The sequence below is a fragment of the Hemitrygon akajei genome, chromosome 11 (genome assembly GCF_048418815.1).
Source record: "Hemitrygon akajei chromosome 11, sHemAka1.3, whole genome shotgun sequence".
In the NCBI taxonomy this organism is placed as follows: Eukaryota; Metazoa; Chordata; class Chondrichthyes; order Myliobatiformes; family Dasyatidae; genus Hemitrygon; species Hemitrygon akajei.
Genome location: NC_133134.1, coordinates 1,195,640 through 1,212,600, shown reverse-complemented (window position 1 = coordinate 1,212,600; position 16,961 = coordinate 1,195,640). Strand labels below are relative to the sequence as shown.

Genomic DNA, 16,961 nt, shown 5'->3' with positions numbered 1-16,961 from the left:
ATGTTTTTCCAAGTACCCCCAAACTACATCCTTAACAATCAACTCCAATATCTTCTCATACACTGAGGCCTGATTAACTGGCCTATAATAAACACAAAGTACACTGCAGATGCTGTGGTCAAGTCAACACGTACAAAAGCTGGATGAACTCAGCAGGTCAGGCAGCATCTGTTAAAATGAGCAGTCAACATTCCTGACGAAGGGTTCCCGGCCCAAAACGTTGACTGCTCATTTCAACGGATGCTGCCTGACCTGCTGAGTTCATCCAGCTTTTGTACGTGTTAGCTGGCCTATAATTTCCTTTCTTCTGCCTCATACCCTTCTTGAAGAGTGCAATGACATTTGCAATTTTCCAGTCTTCCAGAACCACTCCAGAATCTAGTGATCCTTGAAAGATCATTACTAATGCTTCCACAATTTCTTCAGCCACCTCTTTCAGAACTCTGGGGTGTACAACATCTGATCCAGGTGACTTATCTATCTTCAGACCTTTCAGTTTCCCAAGAACCTTCTCCCTGCTAATGGCAACTTCACACACTGCTGACCCCTGACACTCTCGAACTTCTACTATACTGCTAGTGTCTACCACAGTGAAAGCTTATTCAAAATACTTATTCATGTTTTCTGCCATTTCATAGTCCCCCATTACTACCTCTCCAGCATCATTTTCCAGCGGTCTGATATCCACTCGCACCTCTCTTTTACAGTTTATGTATCTGAAGAAACTTTTGCTATCTTCTTAAATATTACAGGCTAGCTTACTTTTGTATTCCATCTTTTCCTTCATAATGACTTTTCTCGTTGCAACCTGTTGGTTTTTAAGAAGCTTCCTAATCCTCTAACTTCCCAGTAATTTTTGCACTATTACATGCCCTTTCAATGGCTTTTATGTTGGCTTTGACTTCTCTTGTTAGCCACGGTTGTGTCATCTTGCTTTTAGAATACTATCCAGAAATTCCAACCATTGCTGCTCTGCCATCATCCCTGCCAGTGTTCTTTTCCAATCAATTCTGGACGACTCCTCTCATGCCTCTATAATTCCGTTTACTCCATTGTATTGTATACATTCGCCTTTAGCTTCTCCATCTCACATTTCAGGGTGACTTCTGTCATATTATGATAATTCACAGCAGGTCTTCTTTTACCTCAAAATCACTGATCAGTTCTGGTTCTTTGAAAAACACCCAATCCAGAATAGCTGATCCACTAGTGGGCTCAATGATGAGCTGCTCTAAAAAGCCATCTTGTTGGCATTCTAGAAATTCTAGTGTTGGCATCCTACTCTTGGCATCTAGCACCAGCCTGATTTTCTCATTCTAGCTGCATATTGAAATCCCCCATAGCTAATGTAACATTGCCCTTTTGGCCTGCGTTTTCTATCTCCCATTGTAATTTGTAGACCACATCCTTACTACTGCTGGCGGGGGTGGGGAGATGGTGTTTGTATATACTGTAACTCCTATCAGTGTCTTTATACCCTTGCAGAAACTGCCCTTAGCTCTACCCTTAATGATTCAACACCTTCCAATCTTATGTCACCTCTTTCTAATGATTTGATTTCATATTTTTCCAACAGAGCTACACCTCCCCTTCAGTCTACCTGCCTGTCCTTTCAATACAACTAAGCTCCCAGCTATAATCTTCTTTCAGCCATGATTCAGTGATGCCTACGACATCATACTTGCCAAATTGTAACCATGCAACAAGAACATCTATCTTATTCCATAAACTGTGTGTATTCAAATATAAGACCTTCAGTCCTGCAATTTTGTTCTGTCAATAGACTCTCCTTGCTTGGAGTCTCACTACACACTACCTCTATTTGTAAGCCAACTGCCTCAACCTTGGCACCATCACTCCAGTTCCCTTTTCCCTGCCAAATTAGTTTAAACCCTCCTGAACAACTCCAGCAATCCTTCCTGCAAGGATATTGGTTCCCCCATGGTTTTAGGTGTAACTGATTCCTTTTGTACAGGTTGTACGTTCTCCAGAAGAGATCCCAATGATTCGTAAATCTGAACCGCTGCCCCCTGCACCAGTTCCTCAGCCACATATTCACCTTCTAAATTATCCTATTCTTACCCTGACTGGCATGTAGAGTGGGCAGAAATTACTATTGTGGAGGTCCTGTTTCTCAGCTTTCTACCTAGCTCCCTAAAATTCTTCTGCAGGACCTCCTCACCTGTCTACCTATGTTAATGGTGCCAGTATGTACCAAGACTTCTGGCTACTCAACCTCACCATTGAGAATGCCATGGAACCGCTCAAGACATCTCTGACCCTGGCAACTGGGAAGTAACATACAAATTGCGCCTGGCAAAGGTGTTCAGGATAACATGTAGTGACTTACATCTGGGCAGCGTGTGGTGATGTCTGATCCTCTGAACAGGAGTCATCTGGTTTCTGGGGTCCCTGAGTCAGACAGTCTGGTGTCTGGTCTCCTTGTGTCAGACTGGTGTCTGGTTTATTGACATATTCCAACCAGCACAGATAGGTTGAACCAAAAGGCTTAACATCATCACTTAATCCTCACAACACTGTGTTGGTCACCAGGATGTGGAAACACAGCCATCCATCTGCCTGCCTCAGTCTCTGCCCCAGACTTTGCCAAAGGTCAGCAGTTGTGTGAGTTTCCTGTCGAAGGATTAGGACACATTGTCCTCAATGGTGACTCTGTCTTCTGTGTAACACAAATCATTTGTCTGCATGCCTCTGTTTCTGCCCCAGGCATTGCAAAAAGCCTCCAGTTGTCTGAGCATCCTTTCGAGGTGTTTGAACACGTTCTACTCACTATGGCTTTTCCCTTTGGTTTTCCAGAAACTCCAGCAGTTCCCAGCCTACTGGTGATCACTCTGTCCAGCGGTCCTATCTCACAGTCCAGGTCTGAAACCTGACCCAGAGAAGCCCCTCTCATTATTACATTTTTGTATTATGATTTTGGAGGAGGGTAACAAGATGCTGTAGGAAGGTGTGATTGTGTGGTTGGAACAGGGACTATGAAAAGCCAGGGTTTGAGGGTACCAGGCAGAGTGCTGACAGGGTGCACAGGACAAGATTGTGGAAGAAGACCATAAGATAGGAGCAGAATTAAGCCAATCGCCCCTCGAGTCTGCTCCACCATTTGATTATGGCTAATTTATTAACCCTCTCCACCCCATTGTCCTGCCTTCTCTCTGTAACCTAGAACATGTCAAACTCCATTTTAAATATACCAGATGACTTGGCCTCCACAGCCATCTGTGGCAATGAATTCCACAGATTCAGTACCTTCTAGCTAAAAAATATTCCTCTTCTTCTCTGTTCTAAATGGACATTATTCTGAGTTTGTGCCTTCTGCTCTTAGAATCTCCCAATATAGGAAACATCCTCTGCACATCCACTCTATCTGGGCTTTTCAAAATTAAATAGGTTTCAATGAGATTCACCCTCAATAACTGTGCTCCTGTCAAATATTCTCTCCATGAGGGGTCAGTGTGGACATAGTGGAGGATTACAAAGACCTGGGGATATGAATTGACAATAAACTGGACTGGCCAAAGAACACTGAGGCCGTCTACAAGAAGGGTCAGAGCCGTCTCTACTTCCTGAGGAGACTGAGGTCCTTTAACATCTGCCGGATGATGCTGAGGATGTTCTACGAGTCTGTGGTGGCCAGTGCTATCATGTTTGCTGTTGTGTGCTGGGGCAGCAGGCTGAGGGTAGCAGACACCAACAGAATCAACAAACCCATTCGTAAGGCCAGTGATGTTGTGGGGGTGGAACTGGACTCTCTGATGGTGGTGTCTGAAAAGAGGATGCTGTCCAAGTTGCATGCCATCTTGGACAATGTCTCCCATCCACTCCATAATGTATTGGTTAGGCATAGGAGTACATTCAGCCAGAGACTCATTCCACCGAGATGTAACACTGAGCATCATAGGAAGTCATTCCTACCTGTGGCCATCAAACTTTACAACTTCTTCCTCAGAGTGTCAGACACCCTGAGCCAATAGGCTGGTCCTGGACTTATTTCCGCTTGGAATAATTTACTTACTATTATTTAATTATTTATGGTTTTATAATGCTATATTTCTACACTATTCTTGGTTGGTGTGACTGTAACGAAACCCAATTTCCCTTGGGATCAATAAAGTCTGTCTGTCTGTCTGTCTGTTATTTGTTAGCTGTGGATTTCAGTTTGAAGTGTTGAACTCTGCATTAACCTGATGTATTTCCAACAATGCTTCCGTATCTCCTCACTTTCTGCCTAGGGATGAGTGGGAATGGCTCCAGATGTTCAGAGGCTTGGATGAGCCCAGCCCCATGGACCCACGTGAGGAGAGTCCACAGACACGGTTCCAGGAGGAGTTGAGGGCAGCAGTTCCAGAGCTGGTTAAACGCTTTGCCATCCCTTTACAACAGGTACCCCCAGTGCACCGACTGCGGTCCTGTCCTCTCCCTGCCCTGTTCTCACTGCCAGCGCGAACGTCCCAGGAGCAAAGTCTTTGCTTGCCCATCTCTTTACAACAGGTACCTGTAGCGCACCGACCATGGTCCTGCCCCCATCCCAAGGCCAGCACGACTGTCCCAGGAGTGAAGTCCTCATTTTGTAATCTCTTTACAGAACATTGACTGCATTCATGCCCCTGTCCCACTGCTATTGTGACTGTCCTAGAAGTGCCATCCCTTTACAACAGGTACCCACAACATGCCGAGTGCATTTTTGCCCCTTCCCCTGCCCCCATCCCACTGCCAGTGCAACCATCCCAGGATCGAAGTCCCTGCTTCACCATCCCATTATAACAGCACTACACTGCCAGTACAACTGTCCCAGGGACCGTTCCACCTGGCTCAACATAGGCTGCTGCTCTGTCTCCAACCTGACACAAGGGATCGCAGGTTCATCACGGGATTCTGGTATAAAGGTCCTCTCCCCTCCGAGACTGAGCGCCATGCTCCCCACCTCAGCTTTGCCTTGGGTTGACATTCCCTCAGGACGGGCCCCTGATCTGTGGCCTATCTGACTGCAAACTGTTGGAAACCACGTGTCCTCCCTTCACCCCGACCTGCTCTTTACTTTGTTCAATTTATTATCAAAGTATACAACTCTGAAATTCTTCTTCTCCAGATAGCCACAAAATCAAGAAATAAAAGAACAGCATCATGATCATCAACCCTCAAATCCCTCCTCCCCGCACAAAAAAAGAACAAAAATGGAACAGACACATCAAACCCCAAATCTTCCTCCCTGCACACAAAATAAACGAGAAAGATCAGGTGTAAAACACAGGATAAAAAAAAACAATAAGACTGAAAAAAAAGCCTGTAGTCCAAGTCCATATTCAAAACGCAGAAAACTTGGGTGACATTCTCCGGGCACAGTGGCAGGCCATTCCCTCTCCAGTAGCAGAGCGATCTCAGCAGCAATCAAAGGCAGTCTCTCCTCTCTGGTAGTAGAGCAATCCCCCAGTGATCAAAAGGCAGTCTCTCCTCTCTGGTAGTAGAGCGATCCCACCAGTGATCAAAAGGTAGTCTTCCCTCTCCGATGACAGAACGATTCCCCCATTGATCAAATGGCAGTTCTCCTCCCTAGCGGCAGAGCGATCTCAGCAGCAATCAAAAGGCAGTCTCTCCTCTCTGGTAGTAGAGCAATCCCCCAGTGATCAAAAGGTAGTCTTCCCTCTCCGATGACAGAACGATTCCCCCATTGATCAAACGGCAGTTCTCCTCCCCAGCAGCAGAGCGATCTCAGCAGCAATCAAAAGGAAGGCAGCTGGCTTTCACCTTCTGCATTCGCCTTGATATTTCAGATTCCCTCATTACTTTAATTGGCGAACAATGGAAGTTTTAATTGGTGAAATGGAGTTTGACATCAGCTCCCACAGCCTCTGCCTCGGCAAATCCCTTCGGAGACTGCAGAGTGCTGAAACATCCAAACGATCTCTGAACTGCAAATCACAGGCTCCAACAGTTCCAGAATGACATTCAAGATGAAAATCAAATGTAAAAGACATAAAAGAAGTGAAAAATATGGTTTCACGATCTATCCAGAAAATGTTGACTGAAGGATCATTGAACACAGGTGCCATCTGGACCTATGAGCTACCCTTTATCTTGTGACTTGTGCTTTACCCCGACCCTAATTGCCATCTGCTCATTTGTTCTCTGACCAATTTTCCTTGACCTGTTGCCCCTGACTCCTAACAGTTGCACTGCTCTATTTGCCCCTGAACTCCGTGGGTTGAGTTTACAGGGGTCAGTGATCTCAGTGCTACCTCTTGGTTCCCTCAGGTGAAAGAATTGCGACTCTACAGTCAGGAGGTGTTGGAGTTTGCCGGAGATTTATCCTTCCTTCTGCTTCTGCCACCCTCTGATGACGTGTGTACAGCCCCGGGACAGAACAGTCCCAGACCCCAGTCTGGGCTTCTCACCCTGCCTCTGCAGACCTTTGAACTGGGTGAGAGGATGTTACCTGCAGTTTACCCTCTGTGTGTGTCTGCCCCCACTTGTCTGTGGTGCTGTAGGTGAGTGTTCCATTGTACCAGTATCTCACCATGCTTGCCACACAAAAATAAACTCGACCAGACCCAAACAGCGTCATCAGTCACTGAGTCAGGCAGTGAGATCGGGACTCACGTCAGTGAGGATCTGGTGTGTGCTGTTACTCTGGCATTGTCTGCTACTCAGTGACTCCCAGCATGTTTCAATGATTTACTCCGACAAATTGCTTGTCTGCAGTGATCCCAGTGATTCCTTCAGCCAGCTGTTTCCAACACCCATATGTGACCAGCATCCCCCTTCCCAGTTCTGACTCTCTACTTCTCTCTAAAGGCTTTCTGCAAATTCCAGTTGCTGCTTCAGACATTAGTCACGCTTTTCTGTCAAGGAAATGAGACTGCCTCTTTCAGCCCATGTGAACTCTGTTTAATAACATCAGGCGCCAAGTCAATGCTGAAGTTATCAGACAGTAATGAGTGTCAGCTTGGCTGAACCATAAACATTGTGGCGTCAAAGTTCCAGTTGTATAGGATCCTGTCCCATTCGAGAGTTTGCCCAATCCCATGCGAAAGGTTTGTTTATCAATGCACTAGGGGTGAGGGGGCTCCTGTCCCACTCAGGGGCTCAGAAGCTTACTAGGAGTAAGAGGGCTCCTGTCCCACTTGGGAGCACAGGGCCTACTGGGGGTGAGAGGGCTCCTGTCCCACTCAAGTTCAGGGGCTTACTGGGGGTGAGGGGTCCTCTCCCACTCGGGGGCTTATTGGGGGTGAGAGGGCTCCTGTCCCACTTGGGGGCTTATAGGGGGTAAGAGGGCTCCTGTCCCACTCAAGTTCAGGGGCTTACTGGGGGTGAGGGGTCCTGTCCCAAACAGTTGCTCAGGAGCTTACTGGGATGAGAGGTCTCTTGCCTCACTCAGGAGCCAAGAGGTCTCCCCTCCCACTCAGAAGCTCGGGGTTTTACAGTGGGTGAGAGGGCTCCTGTCCCTCTCAGGAGATTGGGGGCTTACTGGGGGTAAGGGAGATCCTGCCCCACTCAGGAGCTTGGGAGGCTTTCTGATGGTGAGAGAGGGCTTATTGGGGGTGAGAGGGCTCCTGTCCCACTTGGGGGCTTATAGGGGGTAAGAGGGCTCCTGTCCCACTCAGGGGCTTATTGGGGGTTAGAGGGCTCCTGTCCCACTCGGGGGCTTATAGGGGGTAAGAGGGCTTCTGTCCCACTCAGGAACTTTCTGTCTGTCTCAGGTTACCCAGACCAATGGGAAGTGCATATTTTTCAAAACATCATGGGAGGGTGTCCCTTAACTGCCTGTGCTGTGCTCCTTGCCACACCTGTAGTCAAGGATGACGTTGGACACCTTTATTCATCTGGGACGTTTGGAGGCCAAGCTGTCTGTGGTTGATGTAAACACCTACTTGCCCACTTGCATACGGGCTGTAAAATACATAGGAGCAGAAATACGGTCGTTCACATCTGCTCCACCATTCCATCATGGCTGACTTATTGTCCTTCTCAACCCCATTCTCCTGCTTTCTCCCCATAATCTTTGATGCCTTGACTAATCAATAACCTATGCAGTGTTCTCTCCAACACTTCTTCAATGGAATCTCAGGAATGTCGAGGGGCTTTAAATTCCTGTTGTTCTGAACTATTTGATGTTACTGATATCTGACCAGTGCCTTACCTCTTTGCCCAGTTGGTCAGTGCAACCCCTCATCAGGTACATCACCACAGGACTGATGCTTTCAGCTTCCCACCCTCCTCGCAGGTTAAAGGCTGCAAGAGAAGTGAAAACTGAAGCAGAGTCTGACCTCTGTCCAGAGACCACAACAGAAATGTCTCTGTGGCTTCCGGTGGAATACATTCATGTTCAGTAACAACACCAAAGGAATTATCTGCATTTTCCAGAGACTGATTAAAGTTGGCTTCCTTGAAATAGTTTGATGAATACTTACTGTAATTAATATATTGAACATAGACCAGTACAGTACAGGAACAGGCCCTTCAGTCCACTATGATATGCTGAACCAATTAAATTAGTAATCAAATGGCCTAATAATTTCTTCTGCCTACACAATGTCCATATCCTTCCATTTCCCTCACATTCATGTGCCTATCTAAACATCTCTTAAATTGTCTAATGTTTCTGTCTCTTCCACCACCCCAGGCAGTGCATTCCAGGCACCCAACACTCTGTGTGAAAAACCTTTACCTCTCACTTCTCCTTTGAAATCACCCCCTCTCACCCTCTGATGTTAGACATTTCAACCCTTGGAAAAAAATATTGTCTGAATATGAGGATGTAACGTTGAGACTTTATAAAGCACTGATGAGGCCTCACTAGCTGTACTGTGAGCAGTTTTGGGCCCTTTATCTTAGAAAGGATAGAACATAGAAAACCTACAGCACAACACAGGCCCTTTGTCCCACAATGCTGTGCTGAACATGTTCTTACCTTAGAAATGACCTAGGATTACCCATAGCCCTCTATTTTTCTAAGCTCCATGTGCGAATCCAGGAGTCTCTTAAAAGACCCTATTGTATCTGCCTCCACCATCGTCATCAGCAGCCCATTCCACGCACTCACCACTCCCTGCTTAAAAAAGCTTACCCCTGATATCTCCTCTGTACCTACTTCCAAGCACTTTAAAACTGTGTCCTCTCATGTTAGCCATTTCAGTCCTGGGAAAAAGACTCTGACTATACATCATCTTATACACCTCTATCAGGTCACCTCTCATCCTCTGCAGGTCCAAGGAGAAAAGGCCAAGTTCACTCAACCTACTCTCATAAGGCATGCTCCCCAATCCAGGCAACATCCTTGTAAATCTCCTCTGCTTAGTGGAAACTATAGAAAGGATGTGCTGAAATTGGAGGCGGTTCAAAGGAAGTTCATGAAAATGATTCCAGATTGAATGACTTGTCATATGAAGAGTGTATGATGGCTCTGGGCCTGTATTCACTGTAATTCAGAAGAATAAGGGTTGACCTCATTGAAACCTTTTGAATGGTGAAAGGCCTGATAGAGTGGATGTGGAGAGGGTGTTTCCTATGGTGGGACAGTCTAAGACCAGAGGACACAGCCTCAGAATAGAGGAGATGTCCTATTAGAATGGAGATGAGGAGTAGTAAATCTGTGGAATTCATTCCCAGAGGCAGCTGTAGAGGTCAAGTCTTTATGTATATTTAAGGCAGAGGTTGATAGATTCTTGATTGTTCAGGGCATGAAGGGATATAGAGAGAAGGCAGGAGATTGGGACTGGGGGGAAAATGTATCAGGTGTGATGAAATGGCTGAGCAGACGATGGTCCAAATGGCCTAATTCTGCTCCTATATCTTCTGGTCTTATCATGCGAAGTGAGTGAAGTGCACCTCTACACTTGCTGGACAGTATGGCCTCAGTGCAGAAGGACCCGCCATTGTGCTGTGGAATGTTAACTCTCTCCGCTGAGTCTGCCTGGCTATTGTGTTCTTCAAGCAATCCTGCTTCATGTGTGGAAAGAAGTTGATTTTAATTTACAGAGAGGATGGGGGAGGAGTGAATGGCCTGAGGAAATAACTTCAAAAGAGCAAGATCAGGTTTGGTCAGGAGATTCCAACACTTACAATCCCATATAACCATATAACAATTGCAACACGGAAACAGGCTATCTCGGCCCTTCTAGTCCATGCTGGACGCTTACTCTCACCTAGTTCCACCGACCTGCACTCAGCCCTTAATCTCCATTCCTTTCCTGTCCATATACCTATCCAATTTTACTTCAAATGACAAAACCGAACCTGCTTCTACCACTTCTACTGGAAGCTCGTTCCACACAGCTACCACTCTCTGAGTAAAGAAATTCCCCCTCGTGTTACCCCTAAACATTTGCCCCCTACCTCTCAACTCATGTCCTCTTGTTTGAATCTCCCCTACTCTCAATGGAAAAAGCCTATCCACGTCAACTCTATCTATCCCCCTCATAATTTTAAATACCTCTATCAAGTCCCCCCTCAACCTTCTATGCTCCAAAGAATAAAGACCTAACTTGTTCAACCTTTCTCTGTAATTTAGGTGCTGAAACCCAGGTAACATTCTAGTAAATCTTCTCTGTACTCCCTATTTTGTTGACATCTTTTCTGTAATTTGGTAACCAGAACTGGACACAATACTCCAAATTCGGCCTTACCAATGCCTTGTACAACTTTAACATTACATCCCAACTCCTATACTCAATGCTCTGATTTATAAAGGCCAGCATACCAAAAGCTTTCTTCACCACCCTATCCACATGGTGAAGAAAGCTTCAGGAAACTATGCACCATTATTCCTAGATCAATCTGTTCTACTGCATTCCTCAATGCCCTACCATTTACCATGTATGTCCTATTTTGATTATTCCTACCAAAATGTAGCACCTCACACTTATCAGCATTAAACTCCATCTGCCATCTTTCAGCCCACTCTTTTAACTGGCCTAAATCTCTCTGCAAGCTTTGAAAACCTACTTCATTATCCACAACGCCACCTATCTTAGTATCATCTGCATACTTACTAATCCAATTTACCACCCCATCATCCAGATTATTAATGTATATGACAAACAACATTGGACCCAGTACAGATCCCTGAGGCACACCACCAGACACCGGCCTCCAACCTGACAAACAGTTATCCACCACTACTCTCTGTCATCTCCCATCCAGCCACTGTTGAATCCATTTTACTACTTCAGTATTAATACCTAACAATTGCACCTTCCTAACTAACCTTCCGTGCGGAACCTTGTCAAAGGCCTTGCTGAAGTCCATACAGACAACATCCCCTGCTTTACCCTCGTCAACTTTCCTAGTATCCTCTTCAAAAAATTCAGTAAGATTTGTCAAACATGACTTCCATGCACAAATCCATGTTGACTGTTCCTAATCAGACCCTGTCTATCCAGATAATTATATATACCATCTCTAAGAATACTTTCCATTAATTTACCCACCACTGACGTCAAACTTACAGGCTGACAATTGCTAGGTTTACTTTTAGGACCCTTTTTAAACAATGGAACAACATGAGCAATACACCAATCCTCCGGCACCATCCCCGTTTCTAATGACATTTGAAATATTTCTGTCAGAGACTCTGCTATTTGTACACTAACTTTCCTCAAGGTACAAGGGAATATCCTGTCAGGACCTGGAGACTTATCCACTTTTATATTCCTTAAAAGCGCCGGTACTTCCTCCTCTTTAATTGTCATAGTTTCCATAACTTCCCTACTTGTTTCCCTTACCTTACACAATTCAATATCCTTCTTCTTAGTGAATACCGAAGAAAAGAAATTGTTCAAAATCTCCCCCATCTCTTTCAGCTCCACACGTAGCTGTCCACTCTGATTCTCTAAGGGACCAATTTTATCCCTCACTATCCTTTTGCTATTAATATAACTGTAGAAATCCTTCGGATTTATTTTCACCTTACTTGCCAAAGCAACCTTGTATCTTCTTTTAGCTTTTCTAATTTCTTTCTTAAGATTCTTTTTACATTCTTTATATTCCTTGAGCACCTCATTTACACCATGCTGCCTATATTTATTGTAGATATCTCTCTTTTTCCGATCCAAGTTTCCAATATCCCTTGAAAACCATGGCTCTCTCAAACTTTTAACCTTTCCTTTCAACCTAACAGGAACATAAAGATTCTGTACCCTCAAAATTTCACCTTGAACTGACCTCCATTTCTCTATTACATCCTTCCCATAAAACAAGTTGTCCCAATCTACTCCTTCTAAATCCTTTCACATCTCCTCAAAGTTAGCCTTTCTCCAATCAAAAATCTCAACCCTGGGTCCAGTCCTATCCTTCTCCATAACTATATTGAAACTAATGGCACTGTGATCACTGGACCCGAAGTGCTCTCCAACACATACCTCCACCACCTGACCTATCTTATTCCCTAACAGGAGATCCAACACTGCCCCTTCTCTAGTTGGTACCTCTATGTGTTTCTGCAAAAAACTATCCTGCACACATTTTAAAAACTCCAAACCATCCAGCCCTTTTACAGTATGGGCTTCCCAGGCTATGTGTGGAAAATTAAAATCTCCCACAATCACAACCCTGTGCTTACTACAAATATCTGCTATCTCCTTGCAAATTTGCTTCTTCAATTCTTGCTCCCCATTAGGTGGTCTATAATACACCGCTGTAAGCGTTACTACACCTTTCCCATTCCTCAATTCCACCCAAATAGTCTCCCTGGACAAGCCCTCTAATCTATCCTGCCAAAGCACTGCTGTAATATTTTCTCTGACAAGCAATGCAACACCTTCCCCTCTTGTCCCTCCGATTCTATCACATCTGAAGCAACAAAATCCAGGAATATTTAGTTGCCAATCACACCCGTCCTGCAGCCATGTTTCACTAATAGCTACAACATCATATTTCCAGGTATCAATCCATGCTCTAAGCTCATCCACCTTTCTTACAATGCTCCTAGCATTAAAATAAATGCATTTAAGAAATTCTCCACCTCTTCCTCTCTGTTTATCTCTAATGGTGCAAACAACTTTACTGTCTTCTTTTTCTTCCTTCTCCCATACATCTGTTCCTACACTCTGATTCCCCTCCCCCCTTGTATCTAGTTTAAATCCACTGGATCCTCTCTAGCAAACCTACCTGCAAGAATACTTGTCCCCCTCAAGTTCAGATGTAAACCATCCCACCGGAACAGGTCCCACCTTCCCTGGAAAACTGCCCAATTATCTATAAATCTGAAGCCCTCCCTCCTGCACTATGTCTTCAGCGCTCTCTTACTATTTCTAAACCAGCCTGCACGTAGCACTGGTAGCAATCCTGAGATTGCTGTGCTGGAAGTCCTATCCTTTAACTTGTCGCCTAACTCCCTGAACTCACCTTTCAGGACCTCCTCACTCTTCCTACCCACGTCATTGGTCCCTACATGGACCACGACATCCGGCTGCTCACCCTCCCTCTTGAGAATATTGAGAACTCGATCCAAGATATCGCGGACCCTGGCACCAGGGAGGCAAAAGACCATCCGGGATTCTTGATCTCTTCCACAGAACCTCCTATCTGTCCCCCTAACTATCGAATCCCCTTCACTACTTCTCTCCTCTTTTCCCTCCTTCCCTTCTGAGCTGAGGGTCCAGTCTCGGTGCCAGAGACGCACAACCACTGCAACTTGTCCCTGGTAGGTCGTCCCCACCAACGGTATCCGAAACGGTATACCTATTATTGATGGGAACGGCCACAGGGGTGCTCTGCTCATTCTGTCTAATCCCCTTCCCTCTCCTGACAGTCACCCAGCTACCTGTCTTGTTAACACGTACAAACAAGCTGGAGGAACTCAGCAGGTCGGACAGCATCCGTGGAAATGAACAGTCAACATTTCTGGCCGAGATCCTTCGTCAAGACTGAAGAGCGAGGGGGCAGGGGCCCTATAGAGAAGGTGGGGGGAGGGTGAGAAGGAGAAGGCTGGTAGGTGCCAGGTGAAAAACCAATCAGAGGAAAGATCAAGGGATGAGGGAGGGGGATGCAGGGAGGGGATAGACAGGAAAGGTGAAGGAGGATTGTAAGGTGAAAGCACTATGGGTAGTATATAACCATATAACAATTACAGCACGGAAACAGGCCATCTCGGCCCTTCTAGTCCGTGCCAAAAGCTTACTCTCACCTAGTCCCACCTATCTCCTCTGTACTCTCTCTAATTTGTTGACATCTTTCCTATAATTCGGTGACCAGAATTGTACACAATACTCCAAATTTGGCCTCACCAATGCCTTGTACAATTTTAACATTACATCCCAACTCCTATACTCAATGCTCTGATTTATAAAGGCCAGCATACCAAAAGCTTTCTTCACCACCCTATCTATATGAGATTCCACCTTCAGGGAATTATGCACCATTATTCCTAGATCACTCTGTTCTACTGTATTCCTCAGTGCCCTACCATTTACCATGTATGTCCTATTTTGATTATTCCTAACAAAATGTAGCACCTCACACTTATCAGCATTAAACTCCATCTGCCATCTTTCAGCCCACTCTTCTAACTGGCCTAAATCTCTCTGCAAGCTTTGAAAACCTACTTCATTATCCACAATACCACCTATCTTAGTATCATCTGCATAAAAGTAGAAGAGGGCAGAATCATGAGAGAGGTGATAGGCAGCTGGAGGAGGAGGCAGATTGAAAGTGGGATGGGGCAAAGGAGGAGGAGGGAATTACCAGAAGTTGGAGAATTTGATGTTCATGCCAAGGGGCTGGAGACCACCCAGACGGTATATGGGTGTTGCTCCTCCAGCCTGAGTTTGGCCTCATCATGACAGTAGAGGAGGCCATGTATGGACATATCTGAATGGGAATGTGAAGCCGAGTTGAAGTGGGTTGTAATCGGGAGATCCTGTCTGTTGTGGCGGACGGAGTGGAGGTGCTCGATGAAGTGGTCCCCCTATCTGCGTCGGGTCTTGCCAATGTAGAGGAGACCGCATCGGGAGCACCAGATCCAACAGACTCACAAGTGAAGTGTTGCCTCACCTGGAAGGACTGTTTGGGGCCCTGAATGGTGGTAAAAGGGGAGGTGTAGGGACAGGTATAGCACTTACACTTGCAGGGATAAGTACCAGGTGGGAGATCTGTGGGGAGGGACGTGTGGACCAAGCAGTCGCGGAGGGAACGATCCCTGCGAAAAGCAGAGAGGGGTAGAGAGGGAAAGATGTGCTTAGTGGTGGGGTCCTGTTGAAGGTGGCAGAAGTTGCGGAGGATAATATGCTGGATCCGGAGGCTGGTGGGGTGGTAGGTGAGGACAAGGGGAACACGGTCCCTGTTGTGGTGACGGGAGGATGGGGTGAGGGCCAAAGTGCGGGAAATGGAGGAGATGCGGGTGAGGGCATCATTGATGACGGCAGAAGGAAAACCACGATTCTTAAAGAAAAAGGACATTTGAGATGTCCTGGAACAGAAAGCCTCTTCCTGGGAGCGGATGCAGCGGAGATGGAGGTACTGGGATTAGGGAATAGCATTTTTACATTTGGCAGGGTGGGAAGAGGTATAATCAAGGTAGTTATGGGAGTCCGTGGGTTTATAGAATATGTCAGTGGACAGTCTGTCTCCAGAGATGGAGACCGAGAGATCGAGAAAGGGGAGAGAAGTGTCCGAGATGGACCAAGTGAATTTGAGGGCTGGGTGAAAGTTAGAGGCAAAGTCGATGAAGTTGACGAGCTTAGCATGGGTGCAGGAAGCAGCACCAATGTAGTTGTCAATGTAGTGAAGGAAAAGTTGGGGAGCTGTACCAGTATAGATTTGGAGCATAGACTGTTTCACAGAACCCACGAAGAGGCAGGCATAGCTGGTGCCCATGCGAGTGCCCATGGCTACACCCTTGGTCTGAAAAATATTGGAAGAGCCAAAAGAGAAGTTATTAGGTGTGAGTACCAGTTCCGCCAACCGGAGGAGTGTGGTGGTATTGGGGAACTGGTGAGGTCTGTTGTCAAAAAGGTAGCAAAGGGCTTTGAGGCCATCTTGATGGGGAATTGAAGTGTATAAGGATAACAGAAGTGTCTAAGTCTGTTGGGGTCATCTATTACATCCGGTGCTCCCGATGCGGCCTCCTCTACATTGGCAAGACCCGACGCAGATTGGGGGACCGCTTCATCGAGCACCTCCGCTCCGCCCGTCACAACAGACAGGATCTCCCGGTTACCACCCACTTCAACTCTGCTTCACATTCCCATTCGGATATGTCTATACATGGCCTCCTCTACTGCCATGATGAGGCCAAACTCGGAATGGAGGAGGAAAACCTCATATACCGTCTGGGTAGTCTCCAGCCCCTTGGCATGAACATCAAATTGTCCAACTTCTGGTAATTCCCTCCCCCTCCCTTCCCCATCCCACTTTCACTCTGCCTCCTCTTCCAGCTGCCTATCTCCTCTCTCATGATTCTGCCTTCTTCTACTACCCATAGTGCTTTCCCCTTACATTTCTTCTTCACCTTTCCTGCCTATCCCCTCCCTGCTTCCCATCCCCCACCCCTTGACCTTTCCTTTGATTGGCTTTTCACCTGGCACCTACCAGCCTTCTCCTTCCCACCCTCCCCCCACCTTCTTTATAGGGCCCCTGCCCCTCCCTCTTCAGTCCTGACGAAGGGTCTCAGCCCGAAACGTTGGCTGTTCGTTTCCACGGATGCTGCCCGACCTGCTGAGTTTCTCCAGCTTGTTTGTGTTGATTTGACCACAACATCTGCAGTGTACTTTGTGTTTACCTGTCTTGTTAGTTGCTAATGAGGACAGTTAGCGAGAGTGGACAGATAGAAAAATGCAAACTGCGGGTCAAAGATTTTACAGGAGCAGAAACCAGAAGGAAATGATTAGTGCCCTGTAGATCAGTCAGTGTCTGCAGAGAGAAGAAAACTAGTGGTTTCAGTGAAGTCACTTACATTCTACTAAACTCATGAGGGTAGGTCTGGTCTCTGAGTCCGTCTCTACATGAGC

General features: G+C 46.2%; 1 protein-coding gene across 1 annotated transcript in view; it reads left to right on the top strand.

The window, feature by feature from the left end:
- LOC140735216 (ankyrin-repeat and fibronectin type III domain-containing 1-like) overlaps nucleotides 1-16,961 on the top strand; it is a 422,525-nt gene that overhangs the window by 346,027 nt on the left and 59,537 nt on the right. Inside the window, 2 exon segments of the mRNA XM_073060001.1 lie at nucleotides 4,251-4,401; nucleotides 6,271-6,436. Coding sequence (XP_072916102.1) covers nucleotides 4,251-4,401; nucleotides 6,271-6,436 — 317 coding nt within the window.